The sequence below is a fragment of the Gopherus evgoodei genome, chromosome 9, assembly GCF_007399415.2.
Source record: "Gopherus evgoodei ecotype Sinaloan lineage chromosome 9, rGopEvg1_v1.p, whole genome shotgun sequence".
NCBI classification, from domain to species: domain Eukaryota; kingdom Metazoa; phylum Chordata; order Testudines; family Testudinidae; genus Gopherus; species Gopherus evgoodei.
Genome location: NC_044330.1, coordinates 97964701 through 97987530, shown reverse-complemented (window position 1 = coordinate 97987530; position 22830 = coordinate 97964701). Strand labels below are relative to the sequence as shown.

Here is a 22830-nt window from a genome sequence, read left to right as displayed (position 1 = left end):
AGATGCAACAGAGCATTTGTCAACTCCAGCGTAATTATCAGTACTGCATCCAAGAGAGAATCCATCCCCCGGGTCCTATGACTTCGTCCTGTGAAGTGGCCCAGTTCTACTCTGGATCTTGGCATCTCTGACTTTTCTTTACTCAAGAGCTCATGTGCTGGATGCTGTAGTATAGACAATCTCTAAATTATTTCCAGTGCAGTGAAGTGCTCGCTGAATTAGTACCTTGGAGAGACCTTGAGGGATTCCTCTTCCAGAACCAGCATGGTGTGCAGTGTCTCCAGGATTGGGGTTGGGGATACACAGTCCAAAAGTTCTTGTTCCTGAAAAGTGCTTATCACTTCACTATTCTTGAGCTGAGGATCATCAGAAAAACTGTCTGATCCATTAGAGAATCCAAGCCATCGTGATCTGCTCGGACAAAGCCTCTGAAGTGGCATTTACCTCATCGCAATAAGGTGCCAAAACCTCTTGTTTTGGTGAGGAGCCACTTTTTTGTTTCCTTACTTCCTTGGTGCTTCTGGTTTAAGGACCTGCCACTCTGCTTTGTTGGTGAGACGTCAGTTCACCCAGGTGGATGGATCCTGCCTTGCAGACAGGGTTTTAGCTCTACTGGTATCCAAGTGGCAGTCTGCTTTTTTGGGTCCGTTCACTTCCAGCAGCAATGTCAAGCTAATCCAGTTTTGCAGCTGGTGTCAAGTGCCAGAGGCTACTTTTCTGGATGTCTCTTGTGCTCATAGAATTTAGTATATATTTTTCCTCCGTTCCAATAATTCACATGGTCCTTGGGGGTGGAAGTGGTAGGAGAGAAAGGAAGATATAACCCAGGGCTGGTTCATTCTTCTGGTAAAGCCAGTTGTGGATGTGCTTTTTCCCCGCTCAGCCCAGATCTTTTGTCCCAGTAGCATATTGGGCCTCTCAACTTACTACTATGGTATCCACCAGTTTGCTCGTGACTGTTCCCTAAGGTCCCCTAGATATCTTCCTTCAGGTCACTGGATCTTCAGTGCCCCAGTGACAGCATAAGGGAGTGAGAATACCCTGGTGAATTGACCCAGCATGCAGTGAATCTATGGCCATGTGGTGAGTGAGCAATCAAGAGTTTAAGGTATGCTAATCTGTTTATATAGGAAATACTTGCTGGGAGTTTATTTTTATGATGTCTGCATTAGTATAAACCAGAGCTTGAAGTGGGCACCAGTTCTGTGTTTTGACACATTTCTCTTACTCCACAAGAGCGTAGTGGGGCAAGGGAGGCCTTCGCGGGGTCGGGTGCGTCTGGGAGTAAGTACTATGATGGGCGGGAGGATTTGTGTCTGTGGGAACGTTTATTAAGAAGTAAGGTGGATCCGTGATTTTTTTTTTAAATCTGTTCAACACGCAGCTTTGTAATGGCTCCGGCAGGGAGAGAGGGGAATGAAAACCTGCTGCACGTGAGCCCTACAAAGATGTTGAGCCTCATCTCTAAGAGGGGAAATCTGTTGTGGTGTCCTGATTAGTGCTGGTGAAATCAGAAACCTTTTTCAATACAGATAAAAATCTTGTGAATGAAAATATAGCCTGAATTTTAATGAGAGTGGGTTACATACTGCAGGCCAGATCCAGGACTTGTTGCCTCTTTGTGAGAAAGGAGGTTGGTGACATAGAGAGCAGTGGTATCTCCCAAAACCACTGAGTTCCTGCTCTCCCATATCCTCTGTGAGAGGAGGCAAGAATCCAGGGCAGTGTTTGGGCTCAGGACAATCTAGCATAGATACTCCCAGACCTGACCTGCTGCATCTTGTGCAGATTCCTCCAGCCCTTAGGTGTGTGAAGTTAGCATGGGGCACCACATCAGTGCTGCATTCCAGGCTGAACAAACAGAATGAAGAGAGCCCGAATTTGGCCAGCCATCATAGCCCTTTTGATGATGGGGAGTGGTAGGTTCTGTTTTGTCTTGAGTTAATAACCAGTTCCTCGTTTAAAAATAACCCTGCAATTAAAACAAAATGCCTGACGATTTAGGATGTGACACTGCAGCACAACCAGTCGTCCTTAGCGTTGGCTGAATATGAAGATTCACTCCTGCACTGAATATTTCATAATTGCTTTACAAGAGGTATAACTGATGGGAGCAGCCGAATGAAATGCAGGCAGTGACAGAGTTGTGCAAAGAGTTAGCCCTTTGAGGCTGGGAAAAGCTCTTACTTCAGGTGTTCTAAACTAGTTTGGCTCCTTCTGTATAATGACTACTTCTGTGCATTGCTTAAAGATATACAAACAAAAAGGATCACTTTATTGTAGGGCCCATTAACTCCTTCTGATGCCTGTGCCATCTCTCTCTCTCTCCCTCTCTCTCTCTCCCCTTCTCTCCAGTGTCCCTAGCCTCTGTTTGCCAGAAGCTGGGAATGCACGACAAGGAATGAATCACTTGATGATTACCTGTTCTGTTCATTCCCTCTGGGGCACCTGGCATTGGCCACTGTCTGATACTGGGGTAGATGGACGTTCTTAGTCTCTCACTCACTCTCGCCCGAGTGCACGCACACAGAGTAATTTTAAGGAATTCAGGAACTCTGCCACGTCTTTCTCTCACCCCCACCCTCCACCCATGTCTTCCACTGCATTTCAGCATATGTGCATCCGCAGGCAGAGTTCGTCCCTTGTATTCAATTTCAGGGCAACGAGCATTCCTTGGAATAGATTGACCACTGGTTAAAGTGGGTGGAAACAGATTTGGGAGCACTGACCGCAGCAGTCTGGGAGGAACCGTGGGGAAGAAGGGGGATCTCCTCTCTGCTTATTGCAGAGAAGAGAAGGATCAGTGTGTCCTCCAACTCCATCTCTCAACTCATCCCAGGAGCTTGACTAAGAGTACATCTACACTACCCGCCGGATTGGTGGGTAGTGATTGATCTATCAGGGATCGATTTCTCACATGTAGTGTAGACACGATAAATCGATCCCCGATCACTCTCCCATCGACTGCTGAACTCCAGCTCGGCAAAAGGCGGAAGCAAAGTCAACGGGGGAGCCATGGCCGTTGATCCGAGGGAGCCACGGCCATCGATCGAGCGCCGCGAGGACATGAAGTAAGTAATTTTAATTCAATCTAAGATATGTCGACTTCAGCTATGCTATTGTCATAGCTGAAGTTGCGTATCGTAGATCGATTCCCACCCACGCTCCCCCCACCCCCCAGTGTAGATCAAGCCTAAGAAGTGTAATTGTGGTCACAGGAACATGCTGGATAAAAGACCCTGTGTGCTGAGCCCTTTCTATGAACTTCTCAGCACACACCAATGACCACTCCAGTAGAATGGAATGAAAAGTCTGCACCAGGTTAAACCCACCAGCTGAGTTGGTTAAATCTGCAAACACAAGTCTGTCTAAAATTTAAAAATAAAAGCAGTGCTATTTTAGTGCTTTGGAATTGGGGATTATAAATAGTCCTCTTGGTGTGTTACTCCTGGCTGTGTGTGTAGTTCCTAAGACATCGCCGCGTTCATCATTTACCTTTGGAACAGTCTGTCTGCTTAATGAACGTGGCAAACAGAAGCCTTGCCTGCATTTGTATCTTGTGATGACGTTTGCAGTTGAGTGAAAAAGTGCCCGAAGACACAAGCATTCAGCACAGATGCACTTACTTCAAGCGCTCAGACCCACAAGAGTCCGTTGTTTGATAACAGTACATGCTGGACCAAGAGAGCTGAAATCCCACTGTCAGCTAGCAAAAACAGTCATGCTGAAGCTGTGGAGTTTGTAGCCATGAAACTGGACTCTGGCATGCGAGATAAACCCAAAATAAATTTTAGAGAGTATAGTGATCTGCAGCACTGATTATAGGACTGGGAACCAGGGACTGCAGAGACCCATTTCAGGAGCAGGATGGTCCTGTGGTTAGAGCACTAGACTAGGACTTTGGCAACCTGGGTTCAATTCCCTGTTTTGCCACTGACTTCCTGTGTGACCTTGGGTGAGTCATTTAACTTCTCTGTGCCTCAGTTCCCCATCTGTAAAATGGGGATGGATAGCACTTTCCTACCTCACAGGAGTGATGTGAGGTCAAACACATTAAAGATAGTGAGGCGTTCACATACTTGGTGGGGGGGCATGTAAGTGTCTTAGATAGATAGCTGTGACTCTCCTGCCATCCTCCATAGCCTTGGGAAAGTCACTTCACCTCTCTCCCTCAGCAACATAGAGACAGTATCCATCACATAGTGTTGTTGAGAGGAATTTAAGGAGATTATCTCCATATTTCTAGTGCATGCATCATTGTAGTGTCTAGGTGCCACAGTCAAGAATCAAAGGAGTATCCTGTCATATTCTGCTTCTCTCTCAGGGCAAAATTCTGCTCTGGATACCCACAGACTAGTTACTGGGGCACAGGTTGGGACCATCGTATAGCTGGTGTTCCCAGAAGGAATGCTGGCTGACTCATGAGTAGTGTAATAATCTGTTTGTTTGCAGTATAGTATTTAGCCACTTGATGTCTCTACGCACATTATAGGATTCCCACATGCTGTGGAGCCTGGTAAACACGGAGATGAAGCTGGAACTCAAACTGTGATGAAGCCTGTTTGTGTCTGAAGAAAATAACTCTAACTACCATTGATGACTGATTTTTAAAAAGTTCTGTGATTCTATATCTCATGATAGGGTGCACATGTCAGAACAGTGCAGTATGCATGAGTGAGGTGGGGGAGGGGATGGCACTTAAGAACAGGTTTATTCTCCCAGGGAGATGATGGCCAGCCTGTATGCAGGGCGTAAGAGAGGGGAACTCGTTGGCTTCTCCCTCCACATGCAGCTGAACAGGGATGGTCAGAATCTATTTGGATATAATCTTGTCGGTGAGTCATTCTACTCTAGGGGAATCTCCTTCGTAGGCCCCTTCGGTGAGGGGAAAGCCCACAAAAAAAGAGAAGTGGCCTTCTCTAAAAGAGGCAAGATACAAACTCATCCTGCTGTCCTAAGGCCTACAGGAGTTTCACACTGGACTGCATCAGACATAGCCTCCCTGTATTGTTTGGAAGACATAGGGGAGAATCTATCATCTACAATAGGCACAAACTTCCTGTTGTTCAGAACAGACACCTGTCCTGTGGGGTAATGGAGAAAACAGCTGCCATCACCCAGAGGCGAACTGGGAAGGCAGTAATAGCAAATAAATGTCTTGGGATTTAAAAAAACAAGTTAGAGTATAAGGCCTATATTTCTACTTCTGGGTACCTACCATTAAGTTCCTAAAAAGTGGCCTGATTTTGCACAGGGCTGAGCACCTGCCCCTCCCATTGGCTTCAGTGGCACATCTGGGTGTTCAGCACTCCTGAAAATCAAGGCACTTATAATTAGGCACGTAAACATGGGTTTTGGCTTATCTAGCTTACCATTAGGAACACTGATTTGAAAATTCAGGCTTTTGACTGCTGATTTAAGAGTTACAGTTCTTACTAAAGTCTGAAATCAAGATATTTCTTCCTTTCCCCTGCATTGGTCATTGTTACTCACACTAGGCAGCTGGGGGACAGGGGGAGATTGGGACTTATTTAAATGCACATGGTATTTTTCTTGCACTCTTAGTCAGGCCTGCATTTCACTGCAGATTAGCAATATGTGTGACGCAGGACTCTGAGACCTCGTGTGCACAGATATTATCTTTTCTGCCCCTCACATTTGTTTGCAGAAGTGTATACTGGATGTGCATGCTCGCTCGCTCTCTGGCACATGCACATGCACAGCCAAAACCTTACAGAGGCGACGAAGCTCAGTTTGCTTTTTTTTTTTTTTTTAATCATTGCAAAACAGGAACAAATGAGTGTGTCACTTTAAACCATGAGACCACTTAGTCCATAAAGACAGATTGGGCGTCTTTGTGCTTCCAGGGACAGGCCAGAATTCCATAGTGATCCCACTGTTCTCTCTCTCTCTTTCCCCCTCGGCCTCCACCCACCTCTCCCTTCCACTGCCTCTCGAGATTTGCTTAGCGTTTGCCTGCCTCTGTTTTTGTGGCTGGTAACCAGCAGAAGAATGGAATGGATTTAATGATTTGTTGGCTGCAGTGCCAGTGTGATTAAGTCAATAAAGCTGCAAGCTGAAAACAGACAGAGTAGTTACAGTATATGACTTTAACCTTGTTAATGCATGTTTACGTCCTTCTGCCCAGTGCATAGCTGTACGTTACATAAAGAAGATCTGATCAATCTTTAACCCATTAAATAATTCATAAAGTGAGAGCAGACATCAGCTCCTTGCAAAGCGGATCAGTAACCATGGGGTCAGCAATAACTTTGGTTCCCTGGACCATATCCAGCATGTTTAAACTATGGTGATGTCACCAGGCAAGCGTTTAACCTTAATCATTTGTATGCGAACAAAGGGAAGTTAACTGTTGACGTGCGATGTCCTTTTGTGAAAGAAGCGCCTGTAATGGCTCTGCAATGTCCATGCCTCAAATGGAAGATGGAAATCTCACCAGCCTTCCCAAGACCCTTGATTTTTCTGTGTCACTTGGTATATTTAAAAAACCCAAAGAGTAAAATTTTCAAAGACAAGTGTCTTGGATGAAGCTGCAGTGGATGAAGACCTGAGATTTTGGGAGCTGAGCAGGAAGGGGCATAGACAAACAGAAGCTTGAGGTTTCAGGCCAAATGCCTCAAGTTAGGCAGGCTTACTCCGCCATAAAGATCTTTAAAGGCTGGTTTGCTCAGTGTCCGGTCCATGGCACATTCTTTTCTGTAGCCATGTGGCCTTGTGGCTAAGTAACTGGACTAGGACTTGGGAGTTCCCATATTCCTTGTGTGACCTTGGACAAATCACTTAATCTCTCCATTCTTCAGTGTCCCCAAATAGGGGATAATTGTCTTCCAACTCATAATGGCCCCCTAGTGGCCTTTATGCCAGCTGCAGAGCACTGGAGTGCAGTGTGTCTAGGCCACCCACCTAGTATGCCCACTGCCATGCCCTCTGTGTGCCAGCTACAACAACTCAGGACTCCACCACAGAGGCAGTGTGAAGGGGGGCTTTGCATAAGGAGAAGCTGTGTTTGGACTTGTAAAATACAAGAAAAAATGGTTTGGGGTAGAATTTTCAAAGTTAGGTAAAGGAGTCAAGGGTCTGACAGCCATTGAATTACGATGGCAACTGAGTGCCTAATTCCCTTAGGTATCATTGAAAAATTGCAGCCAGTGTGTAGTTTAACAAATTTTCAAACCTTGCCTCTGACCTTATGCATGCATATATTTGCATGAGCAGATCCCCCACTTGTGGATCCAGAAGGGTATTTGCATATGCAGATAAAGCAATTAGACACTTGTGCACATAACTGTGGTACTTGCACACATGAGCAATTGCAAGCCAAAGTTTCAAACCAGTCCCGCATAGTATGCCTGTATTTACAGGCAGATTTATTGGTTACAGAAAGCCAGAAAGGTAAGGCATCAAAACAGTCTTTGTGAGCCAGATTGCCATGCACATCAGAGCATATCTCAGAATCCAGTACACAAGCCCGGTAGCTGAATTTTCCAGACATGTGAGCGTGAGATCAGAATCTGCACCCGTCAGTGTGCTGATGCCAGTGTATGCTGGCTGGAGCTAGGAATTAAGACTCCCAAGAGCTGGTGCTGATTCCCCTGTTATTTAATTACTCTCTTTTGCTTTATTATTTGTACTGATCAGGACTCTTACATTAATTTGCCTTGTGTGGTTTTGCAGTCTAGAGCTGTGGTCTCTGTTCAGGAGAAGGTGCCCCAGAACTGATGGCAAATCAGATCTGATTTGAGAAAAAAAATCCATGTTAATTTCCTATTAATTTTTAGCTTGGAATTTTATGTTATACATCTGAAAATCCTTCCTTCCCAGTCTCTTTATTTCCATAAGCTAACCCATATTCACTTTATTAGCACCACACCCACCATAGGGCTGTTTTATGCATCTGGTAATTTTTGTGCATTGACTAGGGGGGCAGGAGAGTTGTGCATTTCTGGGGGTGGGGGGGAGTCTACTTGATGGAATATGGAGGTACTCCAAGCACATGTTAATACTGAATGGGGGGGATCCCAATTCCTGACCCGTAGCTAATATCCTACAGGTCAGGTGAAGCTACCAAGGATTCTTGGGCTATAGCTTGAAATGCTTCAGTTATCTACAAATAAACACCATTAATTGCTTTTAGAGTGTGTCATGCAGTGGTTAAATAATGAGATCTTTGTTCCCGTATTTGTACATCAGCTTGTTTGGAGGTGGGGGGAAAAGTCTGAAGTGGTGAAATTATTTAAAATTAGTGGGGATATTTACAGGAAGGCATAAAGAACTGTCAGTAGTAGAAAGCGGCATTTTATGTTCTTGTCTCAGATGACCTTGCTCCAAGGACAAATCAGAGCTTGATGAAATGAAGCTGCAGATGGCTAGTGATCTCAACTCGGTAATAATGAAATGACAGAAGAAAAAAATGAGCCCTCTCCAGTTTGTAAATACAATCTGAACGGAAGGGGGAAAGGAATTTTGAAAGGGCGATTGAGTTGACTTGGTTATAGCATTTCAGCTCTGGGTGTCTTAATAAATATTTCTCATGATTTTTTTTTAATTAGTGGCACCATGTACATTAATAGTCAAGGGTGCCTTAATATTTTTTTTTCTATTTTTAGATGTTAGCACCTTGGCTATGACTTTGCATTGCAGGTCACAGCCTATTTATTATCAGGTTTCAGAGTGGCAGCCGTGTTAGTCTGTATCCACAGAAAGAACAGGAGTACTTGTAGCACCTTAGAGACTAACAGATTTAAGGTGCCAAAAGTACTCATGTTATTTTTATTTATTCTCAGTTGTTTCAGCCCAACATTTATTGGTGTGTTGTTGTTTTTTAAGTTGAGGAGCATTTGGAACCTGATTGGACTGATTACTTGATCTGGAAGTTTTAGGTACTCTGGCTTGGCAGGAAGGGATGAAAGCGGGTAAGAGATTTAACAGTGAAAAAGTGATTGCTGCTTATGTGCATAATCTATATTATATATTTTAAAAAATTAACTTACAGAAAGGGAGCAATTCAAAAACTCCTTCTTTTAACCCAGTGGTTCTCAGCCAGGGGTCTGGGGCTCCTTTAGTGGCCACGAGCGGGTTTCAGGGGGGTCTACGAAGCAGGGCCAACATTAGACTCACTGGGGCCCAAGGCAGAAAGCCACTCGGGGCTGAAGCCTCAGTAATGTAGCTTCCTGGGGGGCCCTGTAGCTTCCGTGCGGCCCTGGGCAATTGCCCTGCTTGCTACCTCCTAATGCTAGCCCTGGATTTTATATGCAGAAAAACAGTTTTTGTGACACAGGTGGGGCGTGGAGTTTTTATAGCATGTTGGGGGGGTGCTTCAGAAAGAAAAAGAACCCCTGTTTTAACCCACTCCATCTTGATTTGGTCCAAGTAATTAAAAATGGCGGAGATCTCCAGAATTGGCCTAATTGCCCACTGAACACTAAATTTCCTGAATTTTGCCATGTTTGAGCCAAACCTTGCATAGTTATTTCCTGTGATCCTTCCCCGCCACCTCCAGCTATTTAATATATACATTCCGCATCTAGCTGGTGCTTTCTTCTGTGGCTGCTCCTGTTGTGCATTCAGCTACAGTGACTCCTGTGAACCTCATCAACACCTCCGTTAGAGAGAGCACCATGACATAACACACAGATAACTTGACTCAAACTGTACTTTATAGACGCGAGACATTGCGTTTGTCATTGGAGCTAGTACAACCTTGCAGAGGCAGTCAGAAAGGAACTATTAGCCAAAACTGGGTGAGATAAATACAGTTTTAGATTATCTCACTGAAATTGATAGGCGAGCTGCCCTCAGTGGGAAGGAGAGTGCATTGTCAAGGGTTGGAGAATCATGACAGCTGAAACAAGCCAAATATAAATATTTTATTCTTTGCAGAGAATTCTGTTTTGAACTGTGCCTGTACGGAATATAGACATGTAGGAAGTGTATATGTATAAGTAAGGCAGGCAAATTTATTAGAAGGGGTAGTGACCAAAAGACCCTGCTCAAAATGAGTAAGACTCCTAGAATTCTGGCCTTGAATGGAGCAGCCAGCGTGGAACAATGTATGTGTGCTGAGGATGCCCTGCGATCAGGACTGTGGCAGAACCTTTCCTACCATTCTGATTTCCTCGGTGCTTCCATAAGAGTGCATTTCCGATCCTGCTGCTGCCCTTCACTTGAGGGGGTGGAGTGCAGAAGGTCCTCTTCCAAGTTTGCTATTAATGATGCTCTGGCAATCTGCCAGTAGGGGATGCCTGTAGCAAGGGTGTGATTTGCAATCTACTCCAGCCCCTCCTGGAAGGCGAGGAGTCATTTTTGATGGTACCATGGCCACTCCTACTCTAAGGCTTGCACTGCAATGCATTCAGTGCCCTAGGGTATATGCATCCCCATGTTACATTGAGCGTCCCACCGGTCTAAGTGGAACACTGATCATACTCCTGAACCAGTCGCACGTGCTCCTTCTTGCTACCAATATGATGTTCATTAAAACCCCGTATTAGCATGATCTCAGATAGGCCTGATAAAGCATGCATTTTCCTCTATATGAAGTAAAACAACGAATGCAGTAACTTGCAGTGTTTTTTAGATACTTTTCCTTTGTTCTGCTGAATAAAACCAGCTGGGGGAAAAAATGTGGCAAAATCCTTGCATAAAAGTTTTCATTAATTTGATTAATTGTTTTTGGAAGGGAGAGTTGGGCCGAATGTCCATCCTGTTAAAAGCCTGGATGCGTTTAGAAACAGCCTTATGGATATTTCTCTTTTGAGCAGCGTGCAACATAAGAGCAGCTGTAAGGAGATGAGCATATTTTTTTTATTTTATGTGGCCAAAACAGTCCCAGGTGTAGTTGCCAACCTGGTTTAGTGATCTTGTCATTGCTTCCATCAGAGAAGAAGGGTTAACTTTGTGTGATGCTAAGCATGCCCATGCCATAAGAACAGAGGAAAGACCTTAAACAAACTTTTTTTCCTCTTTTTTTTTTTTACAAAACTGTATACCCATGGATCACTTACAGTCTTCAAACAAAGCTTGTTCCTGAGATAAGCTTGGAAATTTGAGTCTGATAGTATTTCACATGGTTGTATGTCAAGTAAACGGGTGGAAGATGAAAAAAGAAAAGACCCACTGAGTTACACAGTTTGTTTGATCAATGCTTGTATATTGTGTTAAAACAAACAAAGCGGAAAGGAGGAGGGTGGGGAGCTTCAGAAGATATCAGAACTAAAAGGGTCAGTTTTATCTTGAAGTGCATCTTAGAAATGGAGGTAGAAGCGGGGTGGGAGTGGTGAGTGGAGAAGAAGAGGGGGAAGGGAAGGAAGAAATCTTTCCCCAAAGAGCAAATGTAAAGTGATATTAAAGACAATAAATAGGATCTATAGCAGGGGTTCTCAAACTGGGGGGTTGGGACCCCTCAGGGGGTCATGAGGTTATGACACGAGGGGGCGCGAGCTGTCAGCCTCCACCCCAAACCCCGCTTTGCCTCCAGCATTTATAATGGTGTTAAATTTATAAAAAAGTGTTTTTAATTTATAAGGGAGGTCGCACTTAGAGGTTTGCTATGTGAAAAGGGTCACGAGTACAAAAGTTTGAGAGCCACTGGTCTATAATCCGTGCATGCTGATTTCATGTAAATAGTCATGACCGGTTATAACATCAGTTTTAAGTCATATAACATGAAAATTCTGCCAATGCATGGGAGACTTTGGAGGTGAGGGAAAGGAGGTTGTTTGTACTAAGGTAGCCACATCTCAACCCAAATATTTTCATCTTTTAATGTCCATTTAGATTAAAACTTATGGAAGCATTGATAGCAGCTGCTTAGTAAAGGCTTGCACCAGGATTTTCCTTTTTTAAACAAATGCATGTCTTCACCCTCCTACTATCATGCAGCCTCTCCAGAATACCAGGCAGAGGGAACACCATATGTGGATTCTTTATGGATCCTGCAATTGAGTCGAACAGACAACTCTCATTGCAGTGTAGTTTGATGCATGGAACAATGGGATCTTTGTGCTAGGAGCTGTACAGACACAGAACAAAAAGACAGTCAGTGCCTCAGAGAGCTTACAAGACAGACAGACAGATGTGGGAGCACAAGGCCACATCTATCTGTCTGAGGCCAACACACATCTACATGTCCTCTGTACAGAAGAAAACTCTTACTTGTGGAGGTCAGACTAGATGATCATGATGGTCCCTTCTGATCTTAAAGTCTATGAGTCTGTGAGGTCACGCCTCCAAACACTGTCCAAAAATGAGTTAATGAAACTTCACGACACCCTGCAAGGTAGGAAAGCCTCATTCTTCCCATTTTACAGACATGAACTAGGCACATAGGGTATGTCTACAGTGCAGGTAAAAACCCACTGCTGGTCTGTGCTGGCTGACTCAGGCTCACAGGACTCTGGCTTGGGGGCTATTTAATTGCAGTGTAGACATTCTGGCTTAGACTGGAGCCCAGGCTCTAGGACCCTGCAGTTAAACAGCCCGTTAGCCTAAGACCCAGGCGCCCAAGTCACCTGCCATGGGCCAGCCGTAGGTGTCTAATTGCAACGTAGACATACTCGTAGAGGTTGTCTGATTAGCCCAGGCTTTGCAGTAAGTCAGTAGCAGAGCCAGAAATAGAGCTGTTGAGGAGTTTTGTTGCAGTATCTCTTCTATCCTAGGTTACTAGAATATAGCTTGTTTGTAACTACTTCAGGGTTAATTGTCTCCGCTCAAAAAGCTTGTTAAACATCGGCATTAACATTTTTGTGTCTCGCCCTCCTCCCCCCATATTAATAGCGAAGAAGTCTGATCTTTGCTGCCTGTTTATCTTTGCATTTTGTCTTTATTCTTTGGTACAGTGGTTGCGCTTAAACATTTACTTCTGTTTTGAGAGCTGTAATTACTGGATTCAGCTGTGAGCCCCACTGAAAGAAAAGGGACTGTTTCTCAAACTGGCAGCGTCTTTCAAAAAGGAAGATACTTGTAAAGCTCAGTCACTGTATGCATTTTTAATCAGATGCACTTCAGTTCTTCCACTGCTTGTTACTTTCGTTTGAGATGCACAGTTTTCACTAGCAAATACTCATATTCTTTGCAAAGCTGAGTCTATTTCTCACAATAACCCTGCTTTGACCTGGTTATCTGTTAACCACAAAGAATTCTGTTCTGATTAGTCCATCTGTTAACCGTTCAAATTCACATAACTTGGCTTTATTGCGAGGGTCTGTAATATAATGCTCAGAGGCCTCCACTGGCCGCTTATGTCTTGTGAAGTAAATGTGCCTTTCCGAGAGCCACTCTTCTGCAGGTCACTGTCTTCTTGATGTTTTCAATGACTTTTTGTCCAGCTGTTACAGTCCCCTTTATGTCCTCATTGAAATATATTGTAAATCTTCAATAGCTCTGGTCTTACCTTAGTGCATTTTAAAATTGAAGTTGCTTTATGCTCTGTTCCTTAGAGTGCCACCTTAAGAGCAGATGGGAAAATATAGGAATGATGAATGAGATTGGTGTTTTCCAACATTTTTTTTCAAAAACAGTGACTACTTTAGATTAAGGTTAATGGGATTCTTGCCTGCCTATGCAGGGTGACTGAACCTCTCACAATGAGATTGAGGAAGTCCTGTTTTTAGACTTCTGTTGGTTTAATGAAGACCCATGAAGTATTAAGGACTGTAACTTTCCAGATTCTCACCTAAGTGAACATGCGTGTGATTACTGGATGAACAGTAGAGAGCTGGAGTTTCTGAAATCTGATCACATTGTTAACACAACTAATTTGCCTGTGCACTTACCGCAATTGGAAGCCAGGTTTTTAGAAGTGAGTATGTGCATGCCTGGTAAACGTGGGCCCAGCTCTATCCAAGCACTTAAGCACGTGCTTAACTTTCAGCAGGCACGTAGTCTCAGGTGGGACTATTCATGGCCTTTGAGTTAAGCACACACGTAAATGCTTTGCTGGATCAGAGCCATAAGTGCTGTGACTGCATACTCAGCCACAGGAATCACCCGTGCTGTTTGTGCATACGAACAGTTCTAACACTGAGTCACTGCATACGCTGTTTATGCTTGTGAATGGCCAGTGATGCGTCTGACCCAGCATGGGTGTACACAAAGACCAGGGTTTTCTCCCACAGGTGTAATGGTTGTACCTGAGCACGGATACTAAGCATACACATTCCTGACAACTGACTCTAACTCTTGCTGCCTAACTCGCGACACAAGCACCCGATGCTGGGTCCCTATCCACCGACTCACAGCACCAATCCCATCTCCAACAGAAACGGCCAAATTGGAAAGCCCACTGAGTACGGTAGAGCTCTGAAATTGCCATGTGACAGTTTGCCTAGCAACAGAACCACACGCTTTCAACATTTCCAGGCTCCTTACAACGTGCTGTTTGGTTAAAGATTCTGTTGATTTGATGTTTTAATATGAGTTTTGGAGTGAGAGAAGCTGTGATGTATTATGAAAGTTACAGTCCTTAATACTGTGGAATTCAATGACTGCACACCAGGCATTCATCTCTTTGGATGTAGCCCACAAGTAACTAAACGCACCCCCAGATGTGTGAACACCCAGGGCTGTGATCTCTGGCTTTGAAATTCAAATCCTACTATCTTCCTGAAATTTAAAATGGGATAGCCCAAAGCATGGGCCAGTTCAGATAGTGGCTTGTTTGGCTTGGCCTTAGCATGGGAAGTGATTTTCCTTGGGAAGTGATGAAAAGGAAAAATGTTTGAAGTTCATTAACCTTTGGTACAGATAGCAGCATCCTTTAGACCACATGCAAGAGCTATTCTTAGTCATGACACTTACATGGTTATTTTCTACTGTAAGGAATGCAGTAGTTCCCACTAGTGGTGAAAATAAGAGATTTTTTTTTGTTTGTTTGCTCATCCTAAACATGAACTGTAAAATGAAAGACTATGAATTCCTTACTTGTTCCCCACCCCTTTTTTTGCCAAATTTTCCCCCAAACAAAAATGTGTGTATATGTTTCTCTTTAGAGCCTAATTAAATGTTATGCAACACTTATCCCAAATGTAGCAACCTATTCTGGGTATTTGCAAATGAACTTGGTTGATTGTCCTTCTTCCAGCAAAATCCCATATCGTTAGGCCATTCTGCTGCAGCCGAAGAGCTGCAATTAGTAATGTGATTTTCCCTTCTTTACCATTAATAATATGGAAAAACCAACATTATTTTCCTAATTAGGTTTCGGAGAAATTAGAATGAGGTGGACACGATTAGTTTAAAAAAAAAAGACGACTTTAATGTTATGACTTGTTAATGCAATAGCCCTGAGCGAAACAGAATGATTGTCCTTGCACTAAACTCCTTTGCTTCAGTAAGCACAGACCCTCTGCACGCAACAAGACAAGTTGGGAGGAAATTGGCGAGATGGCAGGGAATTTAGTGATATGAACATTTCAGTGTCTTTCATGTGTAGAGTACACAAATTGAATCCCTGCTCTTTCAAATATTACCCTAGAGGCAATCCATATTATTCAAAGCTTAACTATGGCTGCAAAATAATATTTGACATGAAAGAAGAACACTAGCTTTACATGAACTTTTGTATTTACGTCAGGAGTAAATCATATTTACTTCTCTTCCCTCCTTCTCCTTCCGTGGGAGGGAGGAGAGAAAAGAAATAGAGTCCTGCAGGATTGTAAGCAAAGCAGCGGTAAGAATGTCTGGTCTTGTAAGACTGCCCATGAATAGGAATGATAATGAGTCCAGTGATGAGTTGCAGGTTTGTGTCTTTTGGTGAATTATCTCACAGGCATTTACATTTCATCAATTGTGGTTTTGCATAATAGACCTAAGTGCTGCAACAAAAGGAGGCACCATAAAAGTGAGTAATTTCAGTGACCTTCTTGGTAATCGCTCCTATTTTAAAAAAAGTATACATCTCCGAATGACTGGGGCAATCCCTTATAGTGAAACCATTGCGAAAGGCATTCCTGCTCTGACAGCCTGGCTTTTGACAAACACCCTCCAACGTCTCCTTCTGGTCACTCCGAACCATTGCTCGTATCCTGTTGGCTCCATTTTAGCATGATTCTCATTGTCAGATGTCAAAAGGCAACAACCATTTTCTTCTTGCTTATCTTCTGATAACATTGATTCTCAGACAAAGGATGTGGGCTTCCATTCTGAAAACAAAGGAAACATGGCCTGGTTAAGAATGCTGGATATAATGTATATAATTCTCTCTGCCAATAATAACAAAGCATCATAAATAATGTAAAAGCTGGACGTTAAAATGGGAACTATACTGGTAGCTACTGTGCCTGGGTATAGAGTTTGCCAGAGCATTTCCCTGCTCTTCCTCTTCTTCATTGAAGACATGGCTTTTTCACTGATTTTTCTTTCCCTAATTACATGCTACCTCTGTAAGATGCTTTGGCTTAAATGTTTCTGACTTTCTCTTCCTTTCAGGTTCTGCTTCCAGAATCTTTGGAGTGCTGTTGTGATGGGCTTTAGAATTTTCCCCTCTGTTCATTTTGGGTCAGATTCTCAGGTGGCGTAAATTGACGCCGGTCCGTTATTGACCACAATGGAGCAATGCCAGTTCCCACCAGCTGGGGATTCCAGTGGAGTAACACTGATTGACAGCAGTTGGGAATCTGGCTCTTCTCTCTTCTGCATATTCAGGTTCTTGCTTTGTTTCCAGATCATCCTAATCAGGAGCTTTCCCCTCTGATGCTGGTCTCCTCCACTCCCAGCTCTCTGCATGACCTTGGCTCTCCTTTTCCTACGTTTTCCGCAGTGTGCTTCTCCTTTCTATCCAATATCTAGCTCCTGCTTTACTCCAGCTCTTCTTCCTTTGTGTGTTAGTTTCACGTTGGGGAATTAGTGGAGAATATAGGGCTTGATTCGCATCCCTTCTGTCAGTTACACACCCATGTGACTCCATTGATCCCAGTGAATCAGTCCCCTAGCTGTGGGCCAGGAACAAAGAACTTTGGATTAACCTTTGATCCTTCAGTTTCTTCCTGTGTTGATACTCTGAAGTCAGAGCAGTCCACTGCTACTCATTACAACAGCCACAGTGTGCACCATTCAATGTTTGTAAAAATCCAGAAGACGCAGTTCAGGATGGAACAGCAACTGGGTTGGAGGGGGCCACCAGTGGATGGGACAGTGGCTTCTATTGTGATCTCCCTGGTGCGATTGATTTTTTCCCCTCTTTTTTATCTATCTTGGCAGGATCAAAATCCTGGAATTGTTACCAGACTTCAGGAGCCAGGCACCATCCCAAGCGGAGGCTCGGTGCCTGCGCCAGCTACGGTGAATGGATATACGATGAGGAACCATTTGCTGAAGCAGCAAATCATGAGACGGCAGCTAATGCAGGTTCGGCTTGCTGTGCTTACGTGGCTCCTGTAATGTACGCGTGGCCAGGGTTAAAGTGAGAAGTGCTGCGTAAGAAATGGCTGTTGCAGAGTATTTCTGGAGTGTGGGAAATCACCAGACTGGGTCTGACTATCGGTCCATAGTGTGTGTGTGTGTGTGTGTGTGTGTGTGTGTGTGTGTGTGTGTGTATATTCCACTCACTCCTTGTGGAAGAGGAACATGGCCACCTCTATGCTGCTGTTTCCATCCCCTGCAGTCCAGGGTCTGTGCTAGGAGAGAGGGCAGATGCTGAGGGGTCTGACTCAAGGAGTGAGTGAGGCAGGGTTGGGGGATGCTCCTTATGGGAATTCCTCTCAGTAGATGGTCCAGCCCCAGGTTGTAGTCCCCTTTGCACTGAGCTTGCCATTCCTCCCTGGAGCCAGGGAGACCATTGCAGCAGAAGCTGTATTGGAACTTTGCTGTCGGGGAGCTGGGGTGAGAGGGGCTGCCAGGGATCAGAGGCGGTGAGGAGGCACAGAACCTCTGCATGGATGGTCTTGGCTTCCCATGGATCCTGAGGAAACTGCCAGGTTTGGGGTGATCAGACCCCTCCCCGCAGGAGGCCAGTGCTCCATGAGGGAACCTTGCTGAGATTTCCTCCCCAGGCCTCTCCTGTATGTGGTAGCTGGAGTTACTGGCTGTCTGCCTCCTCTCTCCGGTTTTGCCTCCCTCTCACTACCTAAATGGCCCCCCTCTTGACCTGCTCCCACACCTATCTGTGCTGCGGTTGTGGGGCACTCATTCCAATCCACACTGTGCTCTCTGCACTGTATGGGCTGTCACAGAGCGGACAGCATGGCACCATTTGGAAGGACGTGGCCAGAACTCTGAGTAGCATAGGCAGGTTGTGCTGGAGAAGATCCCTCTGAAACGGAAGGAAAAGTGCACGGCGTACAAGTCAGCTCACTTTAGGCAGAGCCCCCAATATCCTGGTAAGGAGGGAGCTTCCCATGGGTTCTCCCTGTGGGTCCACAGTAGCTTTTGGTTTAAAACAGGGATCTGGCCTATACACATGAGAGTAGAGCCATCTTCCCAACACAATCACAGCCACGAGCACTGTCCTCCGTCAATCTGCCCCCTGAAGGCTGCCCCATTTCTGTGTGTTCACATGCTACGAGCACCTTTCATTTCCACCTCCAAGAATCTGGGGCTTCAAAGGATGTGCCCAGACAGTTGGCCCGGTGGATTCTGGGGAGACCCAAAGATTCCTGCAGCACACAGAGCCTGATCCTCTGAGGACATTGGAAGGACTCCCAGTGACTCCAGTGGGCTTTGAATCGGGCCCCAGTTGAGCAGAAACAAGGAGAGCTGGGGTAGAACCCCCCACCCCAGGTGGGTGAACAAAGTGGTCCCAGTGTCATTCCAGCTCCCCTATAGAAGTGGACCCACTTACACAATTTTTGCCTGAGGCAGCCCCTGCTTAGACTGTGCTATATAGAAGACACCTTTGTAAGAAGGGGCACATGAACAATTAGGTTCCTGACTGAAATGAACTGTCTGGGCTGCATGTCTGAAGAGCTTGTGTGTGTAGCTGGGTAGGTTGTTAGTGCCCAACTAGCCATACTTCAGATGTCTGCTGTTATTTTTGTTCCTTGAGAGGCTGCAACGTGACAACTCTTTCTCTTGTTTTTCAGGAGAAGCAGAAACAAAACATGCTGGGAGTAGCATCTGAGCAGAGGAGTTCATTTGCGCCCCAGCAGATAAATCAGTTTCAGGGTAAGGAGTGAAAGTGTGTGCTACTAAAAGCTTTGACGAGCCGGGTGCTCATTAAATGCAGGGCTCTTAATGATACTTTGCACTGAAAGAAAACCATTCTACATTTTGTCACATAAGATAGGATTCTCCTATTTTCTTATCACTCAAGTAGTAACTCTGTGACAAGGAATGCTGTGGTGAGGCCTGTTTAATGAAAGAGAGGAATTAAAGCAAAGCATCCTATTAAAAATCTGCCATGTTTCAGGGATAAATGCAGCCTTAATGTTTAACATATACCTCTTTTTATATACAGCAGTACCACAACCTATTCCTACTGACTGCGGTCAGTCCATGCCAGCTCCTCCACTGAATCACCGCATGATGCCATCCAACCCGGGAATACTTCAGAACACCTTGGGCTCCGGACTTACTCCAACCACTGTTAACCAGAACAGTGGGACAATGGTTATGATTCCGCATAATCCTGGCAAACAGCAAGGGATTTTTCCACCTAATTCCGATTTTAACATCCCTCTGCGACCAAACCAAACCTCTCTGGGCATGCACTCAGGATGCCAAACGGTTCACAGCCATGCTACTGTCCGGCCAGGAATGACATTGTCTAGCTTTAACTCCAGTTCCTTAACAAATCACTCAGCAACTCAGCAACACTTAAGACAGCCTAGTATGCCAAGAATTTCTACTGTCTACCCCAGCGCATCTGCTCAGATGTGGACACCAACTGGGGTTTCAAGAATGCCAAATCAAAGCCAAATGGATACCAGCATGCAGCAATTCTCCAGTAACCCTCTCGTCTCCAAACAGAATGTGAGACCAAATATATCAGGTCAGCAGTTTTCCCACCAGGCTGTAGCGCCGCCTAATCAGATTGTGCCTGGAGTCCAGGTCAGACAGATGCAAAAACTAAACCTGGGACAGTCTGGCCAGAGCCTGAGCACACTGAATAATCAGAACTTGAGACACAATTTAACCAGAGGACCATTGCCGGCTATGAATGTTATGAAATCCATGCCACAAGGCATGTCCAGTTTTAACCAGCTCAATCCTGCTCAAGGACTCTGCCCGCCAAGTTACCCCTCCGCAGGCCAGCTGTCAGGAACATTCAACAGAATGAGTACTGCTTCCGAGCTGCCGCAGTACGACTTTGTGCCACAACAGAGCAATTCGATCTTGCCTGGAAACTGCAGCGAGACTGACTTCATTGACTCCCTTATGAAGAACAGTAGCAACAACGATGAAGACTGGTTGAACAATTTGACAATGATAGATGACATTTTGGGACAGCACGCTCAAAACTCTGGACACGTTTAGCAAATAGGGAAGCAGACTGACTTGTAAATAACTTAAGTGTGACTTTTAAAAGTGAAAACAAACCAACAAAAATTGCCTCCTCTTTCAATACCGAATGGACGTGGCCAATTCTTTGCCTGCATCAAAGTTTAATATTGGCAGTTTTTCAGATGACTGTATATATTTGAATATTTTATAAATTATGTTTTCCTAAACATTAAATATAGAAGTATTTATACTTCTTTGCTGGACTGTTTGTAAATAAATCTACAGCATACATTTTTTGTTTTATTATAGGAAATTCATTATACCTTGTTATAAATATGCAAATAATATTGTTAGTTTCAGTAATACTGTGTATTACAGCATAAAATACTTATGTTTTTGACATAACTTAACACATGGGCTAGGGGTGTCCGTGCAAACTGGCTTCACAGGAAGCAAATATGGTAATTTATCTCCCTTGTGAAGAAAGAAGATTGAGGAGTTGCATTTTTTTTAAACTATCAACCTATTCAGAGCACCCATCCTGCAAACTGATCCTCGTGAGTGGATCCCATCAGAGCTTCATGCAGGTGGAGGGATCTACCCACAGATATCCTATTGCAGCAAAGTTTTGAGTTGGGATACACTCCCCCATATGTTGATGAGAGCGTTGAATGCATTAACTGTCTAGTACTGAGTATATACTCATAATAGTACAACGGTTAACAGATTATGTGACTACAGATTGCAGCCAATTGAGGAATTATGGTGTGAAATGAGGACACCTGAAGAGCAAACATCAGCCAAACATTGTAAAGCCCCTGAATGGAGTTATCATCCAATGACACAATAGTTCTGGTTTGCACACCTCTGCCATGTATATTTGTAGTGTACAGGTGATTTGTTCCTGGTTTCAAGGCTTTTCATAATTTTCTGTTTTTAATGTGAGACTTTTTTTTTCCACAGGGGAAAAGTCTATCAACATAAATAGTTAATTTTTGATGTTTTTTGTCAGCTACTATTGTCATATGTATATTTAAGTCTGTTTATAAAAGATCCACTGTACTGTAAACTTCTTAAAATGTTCATAATTTGTGTAATCATATTTTAATAGTCACGTCATACTTTGCAATACATTTGTAATATAACGTCAGCTTCAAGCACAGAATGTTTTTTCTTCATACCATAATAAACTGCCAGGGGAAAATTGCATATATTTTATGTTTTCATTTCATAGAAGCAACTTTTTGTATCTGCAAACATTTGATTTGAATTATTTCATTGTTTTCCAGGATGTTAGAACATCATTTGAATACCTTGTATAAATGTATATGTGCTATTACTAGAAGAAATGAGGTAGAGGAAGAATTGAATTAAGCAGGCTAGAATTTCAATTTTGGATGGGATTTCCTATGCCAGCTTTACCCATCCTTTCAAATGCTATTATAAAGAAATCCAGACAGCTCTAGCTGGTTTTTATATAGCACCTATCACCATAGTTATTTAGGCGACACTTCTTATTATCCAGAAATATAAATGAATCTAGATTTTGGAACTATTGCTTTGACAACTCTTTATTTTTACTGGTAAATATCTGTTGGCCTATCAGGAAAATGCAGCTGTTCCACTTCAACGAAAAGCCATGCCCAGTGTAAAGCGGTTCAGGGCAATTGTGCAGATGCTGTCTTGGTAGAGCCAGGCCATATCATCTCGTAATAGATATGGTAAATATTATATATGTGTGGGGGGGACAAAGCTGAGCCACTCCATTCATTTTAGATAGAGACATAAGCCCTTACAGGAGAGCTCTAGATATAAAGAGCTACTGCCCTGCTCTGGGGGCAGAATATTAAAAAAAAAAAAAATTGCCATCCCAAATGGGTCTTAAAAATATACAAGTGAAGCTATAGTTAAATCAGCTCCAAATAAACTGAATCCAAAAAGGCTGCAAACCTTCTGGGAAAATAAAATCATGCAGTTAGGGAAAAATTTTGCAACCTCTCAGTATGGAGGTGGAGGGTCATCCCTACCCATGCCTACCAAAAAGCCGATAAGAAATCATTCTGGGTGAGTAAACCTCCAGGAGTTCCCCTTTGTGGAATCTTCCCCAGATGATTCTATTGGGGGGAGGCAGGGTTTGCCCTGCTGTGGCATAAGTAGGGGTTCCTCCCCTCCAGATTCCCTACAGCTGCCAGAGGCACATGAGCATCTGCATGGAGCACTGCCCCACACAGACTTTCTGGCCTTTTCCCCATTCCCTGACAAGGACAGTGCCAGGGAGCCCCGCTGCCATGGCTTCCTCTCTGGCCACTGCTCCCAGCCATCGTATATGGAGTGGGGGGCAAGGAAGGTGAATGCAGCCTCTGCGGCTTTGTTCTGGATGGATTTCCTGACGGTGCCACTTGGGATGATGCACACGTCTCTCCCCAGGCATGA

The 22830-nt window shown here is 44.1% G+C and overlaps 1 protein-coding gene across 2 annotated transcripts in view; it reads left to right on the top strand.

The window, feature by feature from the left end:
* MAMLD1 (mastermind like domain containing 1) overlaps positions 1-21606 on the top strand; it is a 100712-nt gene extending 79106 nt beyond the window's left edge. For both annotated transcript variants that reach the window (XM_030575734.1, XM_030575733.1), the window contains exons 3-5: positions 17218-17364; positions 19038-19119; positions 19412-21606. In XM_030575734.1, coding sequence (XP_030431594.1) covers positions 17218-17364; positions 19038-19119; positions 19412-20430 — 1248 coding nt within the window. In that variant the 3' untranslated portion in view covers positions 20431-21606. The remainder of the gene's footprint in view (positions 1-17217; positions 17365-19037; positions 19120-19411) is intronic.
* Positions 21607-22830: the final 1224 nt, after the last annotated feature.